At 42.9% G+C, this 20,493-nt stretch overlaps 1 protein-coding gene across 1 annotated transcript in view; it reads right to left on the bottom strand.

Moving 5' to 3' along the window:
* Nucleotides 1-20,493, bottom strand: part of RTN4IP1 (reticulon 4 interacting protein 1) — a 316,827-nt gene that overhangs the window by 265,863 nt on the left and 30,471 nt on the right. The window contains exon 2 of the mRNA XM_086950968.1: nucleotides 17,661-17,957. Within this exon, the coding sequence (XP_086807094.1) occupies nucleotides 17,661-17,957 (297 nt within the window). The remainder of the gene's footprint in view (nucleotides 1-17,660; nucleotides 17,958-20,493) is intronic.

Here is a 20,493-nt window from a genome sequence, read left to right as displayed (position 1 = left end):
ACTCCTGCACACTTTCGGTGAGCTGATTCACATTGCGTGCACTCTTGTACAGATGCAGCTGCATGGCTGCCATGTGCTGTGCCTGCTTGCGGTGCACAGCTAGCATCTGGCGTTTGATCCCTAGCCCTGGATCGTGGGCCTGTTGCTCCCTGTCTGCTCGTGTGCCCCCGTTGCGCTGCTGCCTCAACCGGTCGCTTGCCTGCGAGTGCACAGTGGCTGAGCGGAGTGTCTGCCTCCTGGGTGATGGTGGGGCCTGTTCCGCTGCATGCGTGACGCATGGGGTGGTTGCACTCCTCTTGTGGCTGCGGGGGTGGCCTTGTCCGCATGTGGAGGTGGTGGTACTGGTGCAGGTGCAGGTGTGTGTGACGGTCCAGGTTGTGGGGCAGGATGGCTCTCTCCCTCCGTCTTCTCTGGGGTCTCCTCGATATGGAGTGCCTCGCAGTCTGTGGTCTCTGCTTCTGCAGCACCTGTGATGTAAATGGGTGCATGATTATTGATATGAATCTTGAACATGGGATGTTGCAACATGCATGCAGGCTTGCATTCCCTGACTGGGTTTAGGGATATGTTACGCTTGACAGTTCTGGCTGTGTGTGGCTATCAGGAAACTATTGTCACACTACAGGTCCCACAATGCAATAGTGTGTTTCTGATGTGCAGGGACTGCATTACTGGGGTTATCAAATGGCTAGCTCGGGGGCATGGGCATTGTTAGGGTACGGGGTCGCAGTTGCATGGCTCTTACCTTGTGATTGTTGTGTAGGTCAGGAGGTGTCCAGCCGAGTGACCCCCAGGCAGGCTGCATGGTTGATGTGTCCTCAACCAGGTTTTCAAGTGGTGTGTTGGCAGCACCTTAGGGGTCTCCTCCTCCCGTGGCATGTTGCTCCCCCAGCCTCTCGGCTATACGCTCCTTGGCAGGCCCTCTGAGGTCATACCACCTCTTCTTTAGGTCATCAATTGACCGCTGGGTCACTCCTACGGCGTTTACCTTTGCCCTGATGTGCAGCCAAATGCGCCTTTTGTCGGCCATGGGCACCTTTCTGGATAGCTTCCCGACAAGCTTATCATGGTCCCTGCTGACCCCTTCAATCAGGAACTCCAGCTCCTGTTCTGAAAACTTTATTTTTCTTTTCCTGTCAGTTTCACTGGCTCTTGCTGCATCTGGGACATTCTGGTGTTGGATGTCTGTTCTGTTGTGGGGCTGCAGGGTGTGTCTTCTAGAGCTCAGGGCTGTGCCTCCTCCTCTCTCCAGCTCTGTGTGTGTTCAGAATGAGTGAGGGAACTGCCTTCTTCCTGGTTGTGATGTCATCATTGTGCTCGAAATGCAACTTCACGTTTTTGCGATCTCGCAATTAGCGAGATCGAAAATTTGCGATTTCGGTAATAGCGAAATCGCAAAATCGGGTTGGGAAAACAGGAGAATCTGCGATTTTTGGAAATTCGCATTCGGCGATTGCGGCCGATTGCAAATCGCATTTTTTGATCGCATTTTTTGATGCATCCCATTCTGCGAATTCCAATTTGCGATTCGGTATTTTTTGCAAATTGGAATTCGCAGAATGGGTGCTTGATGCATCGGTTGGCTCTTAAATGTCTATAATTAGTATAATAACTCTTCCATGATAAAAGCCAATTTGAAATGGAAGTTAATGTCATGCTGTAGAGCTAAAATCATTTTAGTGAATGTATACTGTATTTCCTATTATACAAATCGCTATCAAGTCAAGATGGAAGCCAGAAGGATAGAGGTGAAACAAAAACCTAATGGATTTGGTGGGCTGGAAAGATACTCGGAGGCTGGTAAATCCAGCAGAGCATGGGGTGTGGTCTGGTGCCGGAAGATGACGGACGCCTTCTAGGGAAGCTCCTGCAGGACCCGGAGATCTGATTTCATCTGGCCCTGTCCATTGGGGTCCGATGCTTCCATACTAGTCAGTGGAGGGGCAGAGAGCATCTGCAATTGTGGCGACATTTGAAAGCTGGGGTGGCAAGTCAGAGGGGAATAAATGCAAGCTGCGGCCTCTGATCCTTGCCGTCATGAGGCCGCAGGAGCAAACATCTTTCAGACTAGGGAGCGCTAGGGTGGGGGCGGCGGAGACCGGAGATCAACCCCGCCTGGGGTGGAGGCAAAAGAATTGCGGGGCAAGTGGCGCCTCCTCCACAAAGGTGGAGGAGCGTTGCCCCACTGCCTGTGGCTGAATCAGAAAACAAAGAATTGCGGGGCAAGTGGCGCCTCCTCCACAATGGCGGAGGAGCGTTGCCTCACTGCCTGTGGCTAAATCAGAAAACAAAAAATAAACTGTGTTCAAGCATCGTTTTAAGGTCTCGCCTAGCGATGCAGCGCATGCGCTGTCACCTCGGCGAGACCTATAGTCGCCGGTTTCTCTGCCGAAGGGAAGACAGGAGGTCGCACGCGCGGACAGGAGATGTGCATGCGTACGGACAGGAGATGTGCACTCCGTACGCGTGCACATCTCCTGTCCCCAATAACAAAACAACAAAATAGGGAGTATAGAGGTGGTGGATAGAATCCACTCCAGTACAAAGTTTATAAAAACAGAGATTCTATCCTTAGATATATTTATATATTTTTTTTAATTACTCACGTTATGTGCACAGAGGTGGGGGTTGTTACTCCGTGAGATGTCCAGGAGGAAGACTATGTGTTTTTAAAATACCCCTCACACGCTATGAGTCCCATAGTGTCATGCTTCATCATGGGGGTCTTCCCAACCCCGCATTAATGGCCAGCAGGAGCATGGGCGCCAAATGTGTTTGCAGTCTGGGCGCTATGTGATTATACGCCGCCTCTGCTTCCTGGGGTGCTGCGCACCGGCACGTAGCGACGCCAGCAGATGGGGAATGTACATTCACCAGGCCTGCTAAAAACTTTAATATCACGTCAGCGAGGCATTTTATTTTCACAATTACTAAAATGAGTATGTGTGGGGGGTTAATACAAAGAGAAACAATACTCATTTTACTTAGAGTCCAACGTCCTACAAGAACTAGACTGTCCAAATCTGCCAGTTAATGCAACGCATGCCGCCACATTACCTGCCAACACTGCTGATTTGAAAAAGGAAACCAACAGACGTTTCTGGCCAAAAAGATCTCATCCAAATTGAAGCCTGAATTATAGGTTTCCTGTATGTGCAGCTAAATGGGTCAAACGCAATATAGACGTGGGCATATTTCTATTAATTTCCTGTGTGGGCCGGTCTACATTTCTTTCTTGCTCACCATATCAACCATGCGTTTTCCCTTCAGAAGCATTTTTGTCATACATTGGGAGGGACAACCTCGCTTTTGGGAAGAGCACCGCCCTCTGGCAGAGTCAGGCGCAAGTGTGTTCCTCCACGGGGCCTCGCGCGATGGGGGGAGGAAAAGTGAAAGTGCGTGCTGTGTAACCCCAGCTGACGGGGACAGGAGATGGCCAGGAGGAACACTATGTGTTTTTAAAATACCCCTCACACACTATGAGTCCCATAGTGTCATGCTTCATCATGGGGGGTCTTCCCGTCCCTCTATGGGACGGGTCGTGCGGCGACCGACGACTACGTGGGAGCACTACATTATGTGATAGGCTATGTGTGGTGTGGTAATGGTAAGGCCCTCTGCCTGACCCCCAATATCCTCCACGGAAAAGCTCCCCCTATCCTTAAGGACCTTATTGCCCCCTACACCACCTCTAGAACCCTTCGTTCCTCCAATGCCCACCTAACTCTGCCTCCCAGGATCAAGAAAGCACGCTCTGGAGACCGGCGCTTTTCTTACAACGCCTCCAAACTATGGAGCGCACTCCCTCCTGACCTCCGTGCCCAACCTAATCTCTTGCCTTTCCGGAAGCTTCTAAAGACTTGGCTGTTCCCGTAACCTTCCTCTCCTGCTCTCGCTTGACCTTCTGTCAGCGCTGGGACGCTCCCGGGCAGCCATGCGCTTTAGAAATCTTTTAACATTTAACATTCAATTTGGATGAGATCTTCTTGGCCAGAAACGTCTGTTGGTTTACTTTTTCAAATCAGCAGTGTTGGCAGGTAATGTGAAAATTGCAAAAAACACAGTTGATGGACAGAATGTAGAACAATGTCATGCATTCACCCCAGTACAAGGATCTGGGCCTAAATCCATCGTTTTTTTGCACTCCACACCACCCTGGGTTAGGCACTGGCTATATGCAAATCAGCTCTGACCCTGTGCCTCATGGGAACAGTCCAGTCCGAACTACCAAGCCATGTCTTTCCCAGACCGGAATCAAGCATCCAAGGACCGGTTTCTGGCTATCAGCCTTCATCAGCCTGGATAGCTTGACTCCAGGGGTGTGGAGAGCCTTGGACTCACGTCTGAGTATACCCAGCACACTCGGGGTGAAAATTGCAAAAAACACAGTTGATGGACAGAATGTAGAACAATGTCATACATTCACCCTAGTACAAGGATCTGGGCCTAAATCCATCGTTTTTTTGCACTCCACACCACCCTGGGTTAGACACTAGCTATATGCAAATCAGCTCTTCATACATGAATAGTAAATAATACTTTCAAATAAAAAATATATTTTTTTAAACAACTGTACATCCAGTGTATAACATCCTTCAATAATTTTCAATATTGATTTTCAAGATTCTTTGATGAGGGCCCACTAAAAGTGTATTGTAAATTTGTAAATCCATATGCAACTGGGGATACGCCTGTTGGCTCACCTTGCGCCTCTCCCTTAAAACACCCCAGAGACGTAAGTCTCTTTCTTCCTAACATGTGAAAAGGGAATTTTTTAATTTTGTTCCTTCTAAAGTTTGGCAGCCGGGGCCCAGCTCGCCCGTGCCAAAATCTGACCGGGGGGGGGGGGCAACTCCCTCAGGAGCACACAAAGTTAGAACAAGCATTTGCAATGCAATAGGTGTCACATTTACACGCCTTTGAGCTATTGGCATTGCAAATAACAATGCATTTTATTTTGTTTTCGTTTTTAAAACATAATAAAAGGCATAGTCATTTATAATGCCAATAGCTTAAACTTGCATAAATGCGAGACCTATTGCATTGCAAATTATTGTATTTTTTGTTCGCTGGCTCTGAACCAGCTTCGGGGTCGGGGCTTGGAAGGGGGAAGGGGAGTACTTGTGCACTCCATAAGTATGCATATGTGTTTGGCCGGCCGTCTCAGGCCAACCAAAACACACCTGCACACTTAGGTTTCTTCAGCCAGGCAGCATTCAGCAGCTGGGCTGGAGAAACCTCACAGACTCCATTACCTGAGCGGAGCGTCTTTCCTGCCAGCTCTGGACAATCACCAAGCTGCTCTGCAGCACAAGGATTGGATGGGATTCTGTCCCAGGAGCTGATGGGACCAGGAAGAGGACAGCAGGAGCGACGCAGGAGGCACCCGCAGGTACGTTTAAAAAAAATTATTATTAACACGGCCCGCAAACTCCCCCAAACCCCATGCGCTCCTACCACCCTTTGTTAGTGGCAGCTGCCACTGCATATGGCTGAGGTCACCCATGACCAGTGCGGCCTATGGGGCCCTGAGACTGGCATATGTTTTTTCCTCTTGTCCAGAGAGTGGAGACCTGTGCCGGAGCAGAAGACAAAAGAAGCACCAGTGCCAGGCCTATCATGGCACCTGAATTGTTGGATCCCTTCGCCACTTGGGTCCCCATATCCCCCACTGCAGTGAACAAACTGCCAGCAACCCGACTCACCAGGTGGCAGCTGGAGAAGCAGACTGATCCAGGAGTGAACATGGTCGACTACCCCCAGTATCCCTGGCCCCCTTTAAGACAGTGCTAGGAGAAAGAAAAGGGGAGCCATATTGCTTTGTTCATCGCCAATGCATCTGTATAGCACTGACACGCACTAGGGCTGCTACACCTGGAAGAACTAGAGACTGCTCGTGCCTCCCCATTTAAACCCGCTTTGCAGCCAAAACCTGAGGTAAAGAAGGGTCTCCTCAGATGCCACCCCTGGACCGCTTCTCTGCGACAGTCTGGTAGGTACCTGAGATTCTTGTGCCATATCACCCATTTGGCCTTAGTCACTGCTCAGGCCTTTCTAGGCCTGTCACAGATATGCGTCAGCCTGGCACAATAGCGGGTCCCCATTTTAGTGCCAAAGCAGAGCTGGTCACAGCCCAACCTGCTGGGAACCTCCTGTTGATCACCTACAGCCCCTTATGTGACACACCATAGATGGGACGTCGCGGGGGATCGACAGACCTCTGCAGTGGTGGCCCTGTCCAGAGGGTGAGCCAGGGACCTGGGATCGCTCCCCAGCCCACGGGGTTGCAGTTGCAAATGCTCGGCACTGTGGAGGTTTAAGCTGAACACGAAGGGAGGCCTTGAATGCTCACATACTAGAGCAAGAGATCTGTGGGGCCATACAAAACTCAACCACTCGGAAAAACCTGGGCCTGGACGGAGTGCCAATAGAATTGTATAAAGCCTATGAATCCCTGCCGACCCCTATATTTGCTGTTGTGACCGGTCGCCTGCATCCTACAATATCTGCAAAGCATTGCTGGTCTTGTAACCAAAACCAGACAGAAAAACCACTGAAGGTCACCTCTTAGAGGTAGCTCTCTCTGCTGGGCAGCGACTATTACATTTTCAATAAGATTTTGGCAGCTCGATTGTTGCCATTCAGGCTGAGCTAGTCACTCAGACCAGAATGGTTTTATATTTGGCAGATTTACATCTCCTAATATCCACTGATTGAATCGGACATTAGTGGAAGCCGCGAAAGTCTGATCTTATTCAGCCTGCCTGGTTTTGGATCTCAAAAAAGCATTCAACACATTAAATTGGGAGTATATGTTTACAGTCCTGCGGAGAATAGGCATAGAGAGAAGGATGCTGAAAATGATTCAGCTTCACTATGCAGTACCTGTAGCAAGGGGAAAAAACAGGTAATTTGATCTCAGCTGATTTCCATATTAGAAGGGGAACACGCCAGAAGTGACTTCTGTCATCTTGCTCTTCACACTGGCGATAGAGCCCCTTGGTCATCGCCTACGACATTGGGCACACAACTGAAAGGTGAGACGCATGCTGTCTCACTGTATACGGATGATGATGAGGTTTTATGGGCGGGAGTGGGGGACATAGCCGACATCTTGGTCGCCTTTCGGGAGGCCACCGGGCTGGGAGTGAACTGGGGCAAAACTTGCCTGTTCCCTTTGTGCCATATGTGTACACCACATACCCTGGCGGTGGCAACTAATGATTTCAAGTAGGAAACCCTCACCTTCCGTTATCTAGGAATTAACATATATCACTTCATGCAAGACATGATAGAGGGCAACTTCATGAGAGCTATATTTTCACTCTGACCGCAAGTCATTTTCTGGTGTTCCCTCCCCCTCACAGTTCAGGCCTCTCCAAGATGGCAATGTTACCAAGGATATTATATTGCTAGCGTCAATTCCCTGTACAACATTGAGATCATTGGACACGATGTTAGGTAACCTAATATCGAAGGGGAAGGCGCAGAGTAGCTTTGCATAAACTACATAGCACGGGCGGTGGGTGGTCCAGTGTTTAAGCACGTTTACCTAGCTGCACAACTTCAATGGCCAACAAGATGGCTGGCCAGACATAACTTGCAGGAGATGTGTGGACAAGGAGGGGGCAGAGCAGAGAGTCTTGTAAGAGGACTATTCTTCCCAGGGTCGACATTACGTTCTGATGCTAACAACCAACTGAGAGTAGTGCACAGATGCTATTGTGGGGGGCTATGGGCCTCCTCAGATGATTCTCCCTAAGCATCGGGTATCCCTCTGTGCTCAATGACCGTCTTAAGGCAAGTGGTGGGCCGCAAGGATGCAGAACCCTGGGACTAGGCAGGAATAGAGATTCTTGAGAATTTATTTCAGGATGAGGCACTGCTGCCATTTGACAATCTTACTGAGTAGAAGGGCCTGCAAGTGGGGCGATGCCTAGTACATAGACAATTGCTAGCGCCAGTGGAGCAACTATGGGGTGCAACACCCTCAGATCCAGCCAACCCACCCCCTGATACAAACACTTTACACAATAGGCAGGAGGCGACAACTTATCTAGACTAGCTTGAAATAGCCCTCTCGCAAATAAATCAGGACCCCTTTTAATCGCTTAAGCAGGCCAGGGAACATGACCTTGGTTGCCCACTAACTCAGAAAGAATGGAGTAGTGCAATTGCCTACACTGCAAGTTTTCCAGCAATGCAAGCTTTCAGTCTATCCAGTTTACTGTGTTACAGTTTAATGAGCATATCTTTAACCTGCCAAACTGCATAAGATATATCCAGCTGTGTCACCCAACTGCCCCCGTATCGATGCCTCTACGGCGTACATCATTCCTATGTTTTTGGACCGCTAACTGGCCAGTATATTCTGGTCATAGATCTACTCACCTCTTGCGGGCGCTACTGGCTGTCAAGACTTGGACTGAGTGGCTGGTTGCAAACTGGAACTGTGCAGACGATGGCGGGGAAGGCACACCATTGAACGTTTCATCGACCTAGCCTTGCTAAAAGCCGGAAGGGTAATGTGTTACAAAGCTTCAGCATTGCCTAGCGTGGAGTGTTGGTGGAGCAGGTTACTATGATGGGTCCGGTGGAATCTGTTGCGCTCCACTGTGACGAAGCGAGGGCTGAGGAAACGCCTAATTGTGAAGGAGTGGGAGGAATTGTCCGCTGCACTCCATAGAGATCCGGAGGTTACGCTGGACCCACCTGAATGAGACACAAAATGAACGCACCAGACTCATGCCATATTCCACTGACATGTTACCCAACCCATGGACATGATGCTCCTCCATTGCACAATTACACATGGATACACCGTGCGCAGTGTTGAACCGCCGCCTCTTATTTGTGATATGCAGGTATAGTCACATTGTAACGCATTCATCCAAAATCGCTGCACAGGAACAGGTTCACAGTTTAGCAGTTTTCTTATTGTTCCACTTGTTCAATCTTCTCCTTTCTCACTCGCCTGAAGAGTCAGAGAGTTTTAGCAACTCCTAACACTGGTAGGTGAGAAAAAAGATACATGAACTCTCTGTCATATGATATTATACGTGTAATGTGCCTATTAGGTACAAATATCCAATACATAAAGATTTTTTTTTAAACCAACGGAGTATGCCTAGACCTTTTATTCAGGAGCCCATGAATGTTCTTAAGAATAGAATTAGCTTTGTTCAGTAACATCGTAGAACTATTTTACATGGGCCATGGCTCTCTTTAGATAGCTGCAAATGCTGGCTAAGACGGGGGTTGCCTTACCAAATAGGATAATTTAGCATAAATACACTGAATTAAGCAGGCAGGCAGATTGTTTAACAGTAACTACAATGATATCCTCAATTGCATCAACACAGAAACAAAATATTAGGTAATGTTCCTCTGGAATAATTTTTATTCAGAAAACACACTGGAGTAAATGGCTTGCCTGCTCAGATGTATATGTCCTCCAAAAAACTCTTCTTCAATATTATATTACAGTATGATGTTTAGTGAAAAGAGTGGGCTATTTCCTAGTACAGAAAAATCCAGAGATTAAAATAAGCAGCAGAAACGTGATTTAGCAAGACTGGAGTAGTGAGAGTGGGGTCATTCATAATGGACAATTACATATGGGAGGACAAATAATATTTTTCTAAGATCACTGCAAAATCTTTAGCTTATAGTTCAGAAGAATTGGAGAATTATGGGACGTTGAAATTGGTCCTGGGAGGATTCCTGAGGTTAAAATGAATTAACTGGTATCACAAACGGGTAGAAAAAGTTATGAATAAAATATTTTACAGTGCCATGACAATATAAAATACGATCTGCAGCCACTCGTGCCATATTGTTGGGGGCACATTGTGTGTACACTCACTATTAGTAGGGATAGGCTGTTGATGTCTCTGATTTAAAATGAGAACACCTTCAGTGGCCTCAGAGACGGCCATGTACAATGACAGAGTACCACGCTTTGCGTCAGAAAAACAGAGATAGCTGGTTATGACTGCTCAAGCACAGCTATTACTCACGGCATTCATATATATTGGACTATTGTTAACTGTGATCATATGAAGACATTCGCAAGAACATTTATACTGAAAGATATAGTCCCAAATAACGTGGAAGGCAACAGTCAAATAGTAAGCAAAAATACCAGTACAAAGTGCTTAGTAACCAATGTGCCACTGAGGAAGAAATAAAAAAAATTAACTGGGTTAAAGGGAGGAAATCCAGCAATAAAAAAAATGCACACGCTTAACAGAAAAGATCTTTCTATATAACAGAAATGTGTGTGATCAAGAAATTACATAAGGGGTGGGCAGCAATGACCTCATGCATTTAATTTTATTGCCAATTTTTTTTCAAATAAAACGCAAATGTACTTTGAAGCAAATTCTAATATGAACATGGGAAATAATTAGCCTTCATCACATTCAAAACACTTTTGGATGCTTTAGTGGATTTCAGTGGGAATCGAAGGGGGCACGAAGACCATTTATGACTAGCTAAGACTCAGTCAACGGCCCCTATAAACAAAATGAACTATGCTATATAAAATATCAACACCTAGCAGAAAACTATACTGAAAACAGATACTGGAAAATTAGAGGTCTACATTAAAAAAGACCAATGGAGAACTAGAGAATTTTTCGAATAACCTTGGAAAACATAGACAACCATAGAACAGAGTGAACAATTGCAGTTAAATACCTCATCTGTCTTTTTTCCCCAAAGTCCTGTCTAAACGAAAACAATGGAGCCAGTTTTCGTATTTTTTGATATACAGAAATACAATAGAGGACCTCTCATTAGTAAATACAAGGAAACCATTGATTTAGAGAGGGCAAGGGTACATGTACCTCAAACCCCAACAGAAGCAACTGAATCTAAAAGAAATGCAATTCCTCTCAATATGTAAGACAATTTTGGCAACAAAATGGCTGGAAAATATCAAGTAGGTTGTTCCAGCTCAATTCAGGTTGTTACTAGAAAGCTTATAAAAAATGCAACTTGTTGGCAAGCACATTTTTTTATTTATCATTTAGTTTTTTGTGGTATGAGTACACTATTAGCACTATTTATTTGACTGCTTGATTAAGAGAGAGTGGCAAATACAAGCAGGTCTTTCAAGTTCAATGTGTTTTACTATTTTCATATTTGTAAACAGAACACAGGAGAGCAGTAATACATTGAAACTCAAATATATAGTATATACAAACATAACATAAATTCAGCAGTGCATATACCTCATAAAAGAAGGAAGCCTGAAAATAGTGGTGGACGCTTCAGTAATTGTAGAATGAAAAAAAGCATAGTACAACATTACAGTAAGGTGCTTAGGGCTATACCAACTGTTAAAGACCCTGAACAAGTTATAGATATGAGCCCATGAGCCTATGAGGAGGAAGAGGGAGGGCCTTTTAAGAACTGTTACAGCCTGGGGCGGATGGTCCATCAAGCTTTTAAAAACATTCCACTCACTGAAGGTAGAACATTCTAAAATAAACAGAGAGAAACAAAAGAAAAGGGTCTGGGTCTATATCAGTCGCTATTGACCCTAAACAGCTACAGAGTTGTCAATGAGGCTCCTGACATTCGGATGCAGCAAATAACAAGAAGTTCATACTGATTATAGTAGATCATACAAGGTATACCTTAAACCGGGATTGGTTCATTCAGAGCTCATCATAAACACAATTGTTGCCATGAGCAATGACAATGATAGAAAACTAGGAGAAAGAGGGACAGAAGCAGAAATTGAGGGTAAAGAGAAGGGAATGTTACAAAAAGTACGTTTAGGATATCATAGGTGTGAGTAAATGAATGAACAAACAAATGCAGGAAGGTTTAGTCATATTACCGGTTTGTGTTGCTATTAGTCATGATACAAGTAGAGGTAGGATAGGGAATAACCCTGAAGTAAAGTAAAGAGATATTCATGGAAGATTCCTCACTTATGAAACTTTGTCTGTTGAGAAAAGTATGGGAAAGAAAAAGTTCTCCATTTAGAATCAATAATATAAACACACAAAGAACCAAGTTCCAAGGGCTCATCCGTCACATGAATAGAGCAATAAGAAGTCTAAATTTCATCAATGGAAGTGGGCCTGGTGGGACTGGGACCTTTGGAGGGATGTGACTATATTATGCCCAGTAAGTTATAGGTGGATATTTCATTCTGTAATCATTGCTGTGTGATAAACTCAAAATGTCTGCTGCTTTAAGTGCTTCAAGGTTGGAGACGTAACTTAGTTATTAGATTCCAGTTTGATTACTGTCTAAGATAAAGGGCAATTTAATCATTAGGTTCCAGTTTGATTACAGTCTGCGACAAAGGGAAATTGTGTGATGTAATGTTACAACCTCAGATTTGCAGCTTCAAACCATACATATTATCTGTTATCTAACTATGCTTTTATACCTATTCTCCAAAGATCATTATGATTTATATTTAATGAAAAAAAGAATTGTTAGGCCAGCTGAGCAGAATACCTTTAGTAAATCTCAATCATATCTTCTTCTGTGAACTTTACATAAGAAGACATGACCTCAATGACAGACTTATCATCCGAGTTGCTATTTTTCCAAAACAGTTGATGCAATGCAGAGTCACAGTTCTTAATCAAGTTCTCACTCTGCATCAGATGGCATAAATTATGCATAATCATGCTACTATTATTAGGTCTTTCAGGCATCCTAACAATGCTGTTCTTTATCTTTGCAAACAATGTAAGTCTAGTATTGTAATAAGAATAATTTAGATATCAGAAATCAGTGTTCTGGAAACGAGACATCTTTAAAATGTTGCTGTTAATTGTAAATCTCATCTGGACATTTCTAAACAAAAGGTTCAAATAAGTTCTTTGTTGTCTTTATTACACTTTATATATGAATGGAACATAAACTGACCATAGATATAATAGAGGCTAGACTGATAATAGAGAGAATAAAGCGAATTTTTCCCAGGTCAGCATATCGATTCTATCATTCTTGGTGCTCCATTAAGACATTTATTTCATTTTAAAGTTACTGACATATCATGAAAAATAAAGAGAATTAATGATTGCTGAAGCCCTTTGGCTATAATACTTTGCCAGCACAATAATTGCTTTCCTCTATCAATCAAATTTTGTTAAAGGTGGTGACAACTTAGAGATATGTGATGGAATCATAGGAAGACGGTGTAATTGGTTCTTTTGTAGTCTACCAGGATAGCAACAAAGTTGACCATATTTTAATACTGGCCTGATTCCTTGTTTGTAACATGTAAATCAACTTTTAGTTTGCCAGGAAAATGTCAGTTATAATTAATGTGCAAGGTACTTAATGATTTTAACCCTTAATTCCTTATCAAATCAAGGTGAGAAATGTCAGCCACAGAACAACTTTTTTTCTGGAGAGAGAGAGAATTTCACTGTTGAATAATCTTCTAAAATAGTCATGAGGACAAGAACTCGAAAGCATGGGCTCCAGAGAGATGGAATAAATGTCCTCACAGTTGGAAGAACCCTACTATTGTTTGTTCAGCCATAGATATTTCAAAGTAATCTAAATCTATTCAAATGTTTACAAGAGATGTCCAAAGCAATTTGATCAATGGCAGTCAACTTTGTGTGCCGTCCGTGAAAGGAACAATTTGTGAGCATATTTCTTAGCAAAGACGCCAACATTGTTCTTGTCAGAAATTGAGTTCTAGAATTGGGAAGGTGGTTTCCATACAGGGAAAATAATCATAATATGGTTAGGTCAGAACAAGGTTTAAGAGAATCACTGTTCAACGACTGATAGAAAAAGGCATAAGCAGCAGGCAGTACCCCAGTGTGTGAAGTTCATGCAGTACCATCAGAAATAAAGTTGATAAAACAAGACAGTAAAATTCTCAAACAAATTTAAAAAATGGAACGATTTAATCATGAAGATGACACAAACATGACACAATCAGATCAAGGGAAGAGACATTATGGATTTTTACGGTGTTAAAGGGAAAAAGCACCAAGGAAACTCACACTAGTAATTGAAAATAACAGATCGCAGTTCACCAGGACCCAGGGGTGATTTCAGGCCAAATATGGTGCAGTAGGTGTCAGGAAAACCAAATTTGCTACCCTGATCTAACTTTTTAATTTGGGACGCAACTTTTTGTTTCAGTTCCCACCAATGGGTCACCGCAAGATGCTAAAGCTGCCAATGATCCACAGAAGTCAGGTATTTTGATGTTCAGCTCTTTCTGTAGCCTCTAATTTGTGCGCCAAAAGCGCCGATGTAGACAAACCAAGATTTTGTAACCACAGATGTCACTTTGCCGCCTTGCCCAGGTCCAAATATTTACCATTGCTCTAAGTTATTATTTTAGTTCTCAAAATCCTCAATGCATGTAGCATGGAAAGGCTCCATGAAGCCAAATACCTTCACTCAGAGGTCCAGCAGAAGCCTTTTTGTTCAAAGCAAAAAGCTCTGAGCATGACAAACCTGGATTTCCTATACACCAAGGGAGCACCTTCCCTAGGGAAGCTTCAGTACTTTCTCTCTGTTCTCCAGAGGTGAAAAAGCGACCACATCTCAAAACGTTCTTATTGCAGAGAAGGTTCCTTTTGATCACACCAAGAGCCCCCAAGCGGAGGGAAAGTTTCTGGGTATCAAGCCTCTCTCCAGCCTTTGCTCTCTCAGGATCCAGTCCAAACTGATCAGCTGCACCTTCTTCAAATCAAGGAGTCCTTCTGCCTTTCGTGTCCCTCGAGTAGCAACCAAAGGCCGACCACTTGACCCTTGTAGAGCAATTATAGTCCCCGAGTACCAGCATGAGTCAGGAACTCTTCTTATTTCCAGCAGTCATGCAGAGTCTTCTTTCTTTCAATATTTATTCTCCGGTACAGGAATTTTGGAAGAGTTGCAGGTGTGATGCCAGACTTCTCATGTGTACTAGTCAGTGATTGAAGAATTCCCTATGTCCCTTTGCTTTTTTTGCCAAAACCTATCCTTCTTTTTTTAGCACTTTCTCTCTCAGTTTACGTAAACCTTCCCAGAGTCCATCATCCGAAATGGCCCTAGCTTTCATCTAGCTGCAGTAGTCTTTTACTTTCCTCTTGCCACTCACATATGGAGATTAGGTTTCTTCATTTTGGTAAATACTGTAATGGTGTTTCCTCCAGCAGGGAGCACAAACAGAAGGCCTAAGGTGGCTCTGGGCATGAATGTTTTCATGTTTCTGAGATCCCCATTCAGGGTCTCCAATTCAGAAGGAAGCAATGCGAAAACTGCTCACTGTGTTGTTAACTACTCCTTTCTCCCGCCCACAAGACAAAGCCTGAAAAGTGACCAGTGTTGATACCAATCCAGCCTTCCTATTACAAGAAGGAAGCCCATTGACCTTTAGGAGGAGAGTCGTTAACAGTCTGTCTGGAATGTGTATTCAGTCTCTGGATCAGTGCTAGTGAACAAACCAGTTATTGTTAGTGTTTCACTATCTTTATCAAAACATTACTTTCTCTGCTGATTTAGATTTTTTTAAATAATAAATGAAAAATAACTTTCATTGGAAGTGCTAGCATTATCCCAGGAAAAGTTTTAAGAATGAGGCTTTAATTAATGATCAGATCTGCTCACTGAAAATGAAGCTAATGTAGCTTTACCTACGCACTGACACATAGCTTTTTGCAACCGTTCAACTATGTGACATACATTTCCTTTCAATCTACCATGCCCCACTTTTATGTTTTAAGCAACCAGCTTTGAAGTATGCAAGGCACAGTTAGGGGTTAATTAGCTAATATGTAAAAGTGTTTTGTTCCTACATGGCAAAGTATTTGTCTTTATCATGTGAAACTGAATTGCTTTTAACTGTTGTTTAGCCACAGCAAAATAGAATTTTCAGGTGCATTACATTCGCAACATATATGTTGCTGGTGTAAGTACCCACAGTTGCATACAACATTTAACTTCCATGCCACAGTTGAAATTTCTAATGCAATGTACCATGGCCTTACTTCAAAGTTAAATCAATAAACCAAGTAGGTGCAGCCAATTTTAAAGTATAGTTTTGTGGACGAAGCACACATACTGTGGCTCTGAATGTCAGGATCACATGGCACACTGAAAAAACAAGTCCTATAAAAAGGTGAAAAATCAGTAGGGGGCACACACAAAAGGTGCACTTGCTTCAAGAATGCTATTAACGATGTGTCAAAGAAAAAAGACTGTCTCCAAAGAAATGCTGTTCTAATAGTCTTAGCTTAAAGAATATTGTTAACAAAGAAACCTGGTGTTCATTGCTGAAATAAAATACCAATCGGGAAGACAAATATCAAGGGTAGAGGTGATTACTGCATTGATTATATTCTTATCTCACTACTCTTTTTCACACCTAGGTTTTTTCCTTTCACAATTAATTACGCTAAAAAAAGACCTACAGTGAATGCATTTCTCTTCCTTCTGCTTCCTAAAATACTCATCAGCTAATTCCTTCTCAGAATCTCCATCAAGCATGTGGTAAATACACGGCGCATGCAGGAAAGCCTAGTCATGGTTTCCCTTTACCTTCATAGGCCGTGAAAAATCGATATGGCGAGTCAGATTTTATCAGGTCGAGCTATATTTAGGACCTACTCACCTGTTATGGCACGTTGACATAGAAAAGGTGTTCTGTTCAGTCAGAAAGTGAAGGCGCAATAAAGATGCCTTTAAATCTTGTTTTTATCTTGTCACATTTTCTCTATGTTCAGAGACAGAGGTCAGAAGTCAGTGTGCAATAACATTTCCTTCTCTGACTGCAGAGTTCCAGGAATTTGTAAAGTGAACTGCCTGGCTTGCTGTATGAAGTGTGAAATGAAAGGCTATAGGGTATCAGAATTTTCTTAACACACATTTAAATAGCTAATAAGTCAACTGTACAAACATTTCAAAATCTATTTCAGTAGTTGTAAAAGCCCATTTTTGTACTTCTGTGTGATAAAAAATATATTTTAATAGGATTAAAAAGAAATCACAACACTTTACTTGGTGATGTGCAAATGATAAATATGTTTCTGAAACCCAATTTTCTCAGATTATTGTTAATACACTAAAAAGCTTTATCAGTAAAGCTGCAAGGTAGTGGGAAGTTTTTTTGCGATTTCTTGGAAATTTACTGTCTGTAATTGACACTGCATTACCACATCATGCTTTAGTGATATATTTATTAAAAGTAAGTGTTTAATAATGAACTGAGAAACACTCCTGCCCCTGCCCTGATGGCAATGCTATTAGTAAACTGGGAGGCACAGCAGGGATCATGTGTACCCTATAAGTGGGCTAGATTCTTATTACACATGGAGAAAATGTTTAGTCTATTTAATCAAACACAATTTTTTTTCTTTTTCACAGCAGAAATGATGAACTCAAATAGTTAATGGTACACTCATATGTGAGAATGAAGAAAGGGTGACTCTGTAAAATGAAATATTTACCAAGGATCACACACTTTGAGACCAGTGTACGGGTCGAGTAGATTACAGTTAGGCTTAGTAATTATTCAAGTTACTCTGCCTGCAGGTCTAGCAACATTTATATGACTTTTTGAGGCCTGCCTTCACCACGGCTTTTTCCAATGAATTTTCAGTCCACAAAGTACAGACTACAAGTCATACTGTGCATTACTGTTAATGTTACAGGCATTCATAAAGGTAAAAACTTACTTCTCATGTTGACATCTAGGGGGTTTAAACTTGCAGCATGGACTTTTACGACCACTTCATTTGGATACTTAATAATTGGGAACATTGTATTTTTATTGAATCGGAGAACGTCATTATTGCCATATTGGTCTATTACCCAAGCTGGCATAACTGTGTTTTTCCTTGACGAAGTGCTGATTTCTTTTGTTTGGGTGATCCGTCTACATTCTTTGTTTCCTCTGAAAAGCCTTGGCCTCAAAGATCCTTTAAGTGTATTCAACATGTCCGAAGAATGTCTTGAAAGCAGCACGGGGAACCCTATTATTGAAACAAAAGACATGCAAAAAAAATTTATTAACTTCTTGTACCACTTGAAATTACAAGGTAATTTATAAACATAAGATCCTTCAATTTGGAAAGCAATAGCCAACATATAGCAATTTAGTTTCCGACCAGCTGATTGAACTTAGCATCAAACCTCTTCATAAACCCTTCAAGTATTTCTCTATGTTCACCAAAGAGACAAGGAATGTTTGTATGACACTATTCACCAACTAACTTTTGAACCCCAACTCCATTCTATAACTTTATGATCAACTTGGTTTTAAATCATTAGAACAAACAGACCAATAGAGAGAAATAACTAGAGAGTATGCACAATATATCTATACATGTTGGCACGCATAAATCCATGTTATGAATGTGAGGTACACTTTTACTAAGCACCCAGTGAACTGCAGTGTAATACTAATGACATCATAGGATCAAACGCATTACCCTTTATGCATCACCTATACAGTAATGTAAAAACAACAGTATATTTATACATAGTTTGTATTTTGGAAATGGATGCCACAGATGTTCTTCCGAAATCCATTCAAAATTCTAAGCCAACCAGTAAACCACCCAAAACGGGTGTTGCATGCAGGTTCTGAATTGCCGGCGCCACCTATTACGAATTTTCACACCTTCAAAGGGATTAACAGTGAAATGCTGCTTACATGCTTCTCCCACAGGACTCCAAGGCACTCTGCACATGGAAGAATGCTCACTGAAAATAACGCTTTTCCCCACAGAAACCTTGCAAATTGGACTGGAGACCTCAATGAATTGCCCATTCCATCAACGTCTCTAAATACTCCTGTTTCTTTCCGAGTTTAGGCCCAAACATTAAGGACAAACCACTAAACAGAGCAGGCAGTGACCAGGTTTTCCTTCTTTTGCCCAATTAGGTACCTGTTACATTTGTGTACAATTTCCTTATGAACTTTCATGGCTGAAAATCTATACCATTTTCAACAAATAGAGAGAAGCAGAGGTTCAGTAGGGAACACTCCCAGTCCCCTTGAGATAAATACAATAAACAAATGAAGGTGTATACCCTGACGTGAAAAGAAAACAACAAGATACGTGAAGGAGGGGAAAAAAAGGAAAAATTGTTCCTTTTTAAGAAGACCCCTCACTCACCATCCTAGTTGGTGACATGCTTCATCATTGGGGTCCCACCTGAGTAGCCGAATACTACCCGGGTGTGCTTCAACGCCTGATTACAGCGGAGCAGGTTTTTTACGCAACTAAAGTGCAAGTGAATGTAAGAGTGAGTTAAAAATGTCTTTATTGTTCTCCCAAAAGTTTAATATTAAGCTATAAGACAAGATTAAAAACAAGGTGTGATACCTAAACAGGTTAGATTGACCTAAGGTATCTATAAAAATTGAAAAGTGGTGGTCTACATTTTTCAACCTTTCATGGATATTACTAGGTTTTCTTCAGGACCTATGTAAGGACCCGAGCGGTATGCACACGCTAAGTTGCACCCGTCTCTGGGTCACACATGAACCTTGCTGTGTACTTCCGGAATGACAACCTTTCAGACTTCTGTGAAAGGATAATAAATTCTAGAAGACAAATAAACAATCACACACAGATTATGTTATTACTGTGTAATGGTCAGTTCATTCTTTTCATTCGTATCTGTATGGTAAGACTTATAACATGGTATGTGTAATTTTTCCACACACACCATGGACATCGTACAATTTGTGCACTGTGAGTTTGTGTAACAGTGGTTTTTGTAACAACAGTAGTTTATTGGAAACAAACCAGAGTGCAAATCCACCCTTATTCGTAGTATCATACCCACAATAAGCATTTTCCAAAGTGGGTGTCACAATGCTCACCTAAAAGGGAGCATATTTTACGCTGAAGCTATAAAAATATACACGTGCACAACTCGTACTACTGTACTTGTGTTAATGTGAACAGACAAACAGACATGTAGGAGGAAAAGCAAGAATCAAGCTTACTGGAGAATAGCTTCCGTCTTGCCTCATGGAAACCGTGGAAGCGCGCGGGTTGTAGTCACCCACTGTTGGCATAAAACAAAGTAGCATTGCGATTTTTATCACATACCTTGTCACAGAGCCTATGGTCAAGCAGAACCCACCCGCATTAGGTTAATACTCACGTCATTCATCAAACCATACCGCCTGCCTTCCTACCTAGGGAGACACCCTGCACGGAGACCCGGTGATCCCGCAGTGTATCTCAATGCAATTTTTAAGCCGGACTGTAATCTGTGCACTTCCTGAAACCCGAAGCGTGACGTCGTAACATAGTTGCGTGATGACGTCAGTTGGGCGTGGCCATGAATGGGTCAATTGTATCATACAACGCGGAGGAAACAACTTGGAACCTCCAAAACTACAGAAATGAAAAAGAACGGTGTATCCATCTGCTACAGTGTTTTTTAAAAATGTCAGAGACATGTCAGTCTCGTTAATACATTGTCGTGGGAGTGTATGGGCTCAAGTTGGAGTCTCCCTACAAGTAAGGGTAGAAGAAAGACTTCTTA

This window comes from Lissotriton vulgaris, unplaced genomic scaffold, assembly GCF_964263255.1.
Source record: "Lissotriton vulgaris unplaced genomic scaffold, aLisVul1.2 SCAFFOLD_683, whole genome shotgun sequence".
Lineage (NCBI taxonomy): Eukaryota > Metazoa > Chordata > Amphibia > Caudata > Salamandridae > Lissotriton > Lissotriton vulgaris.
This window is presented reverse-complemented; position numbering and strand designations above follow the sequence as displayed.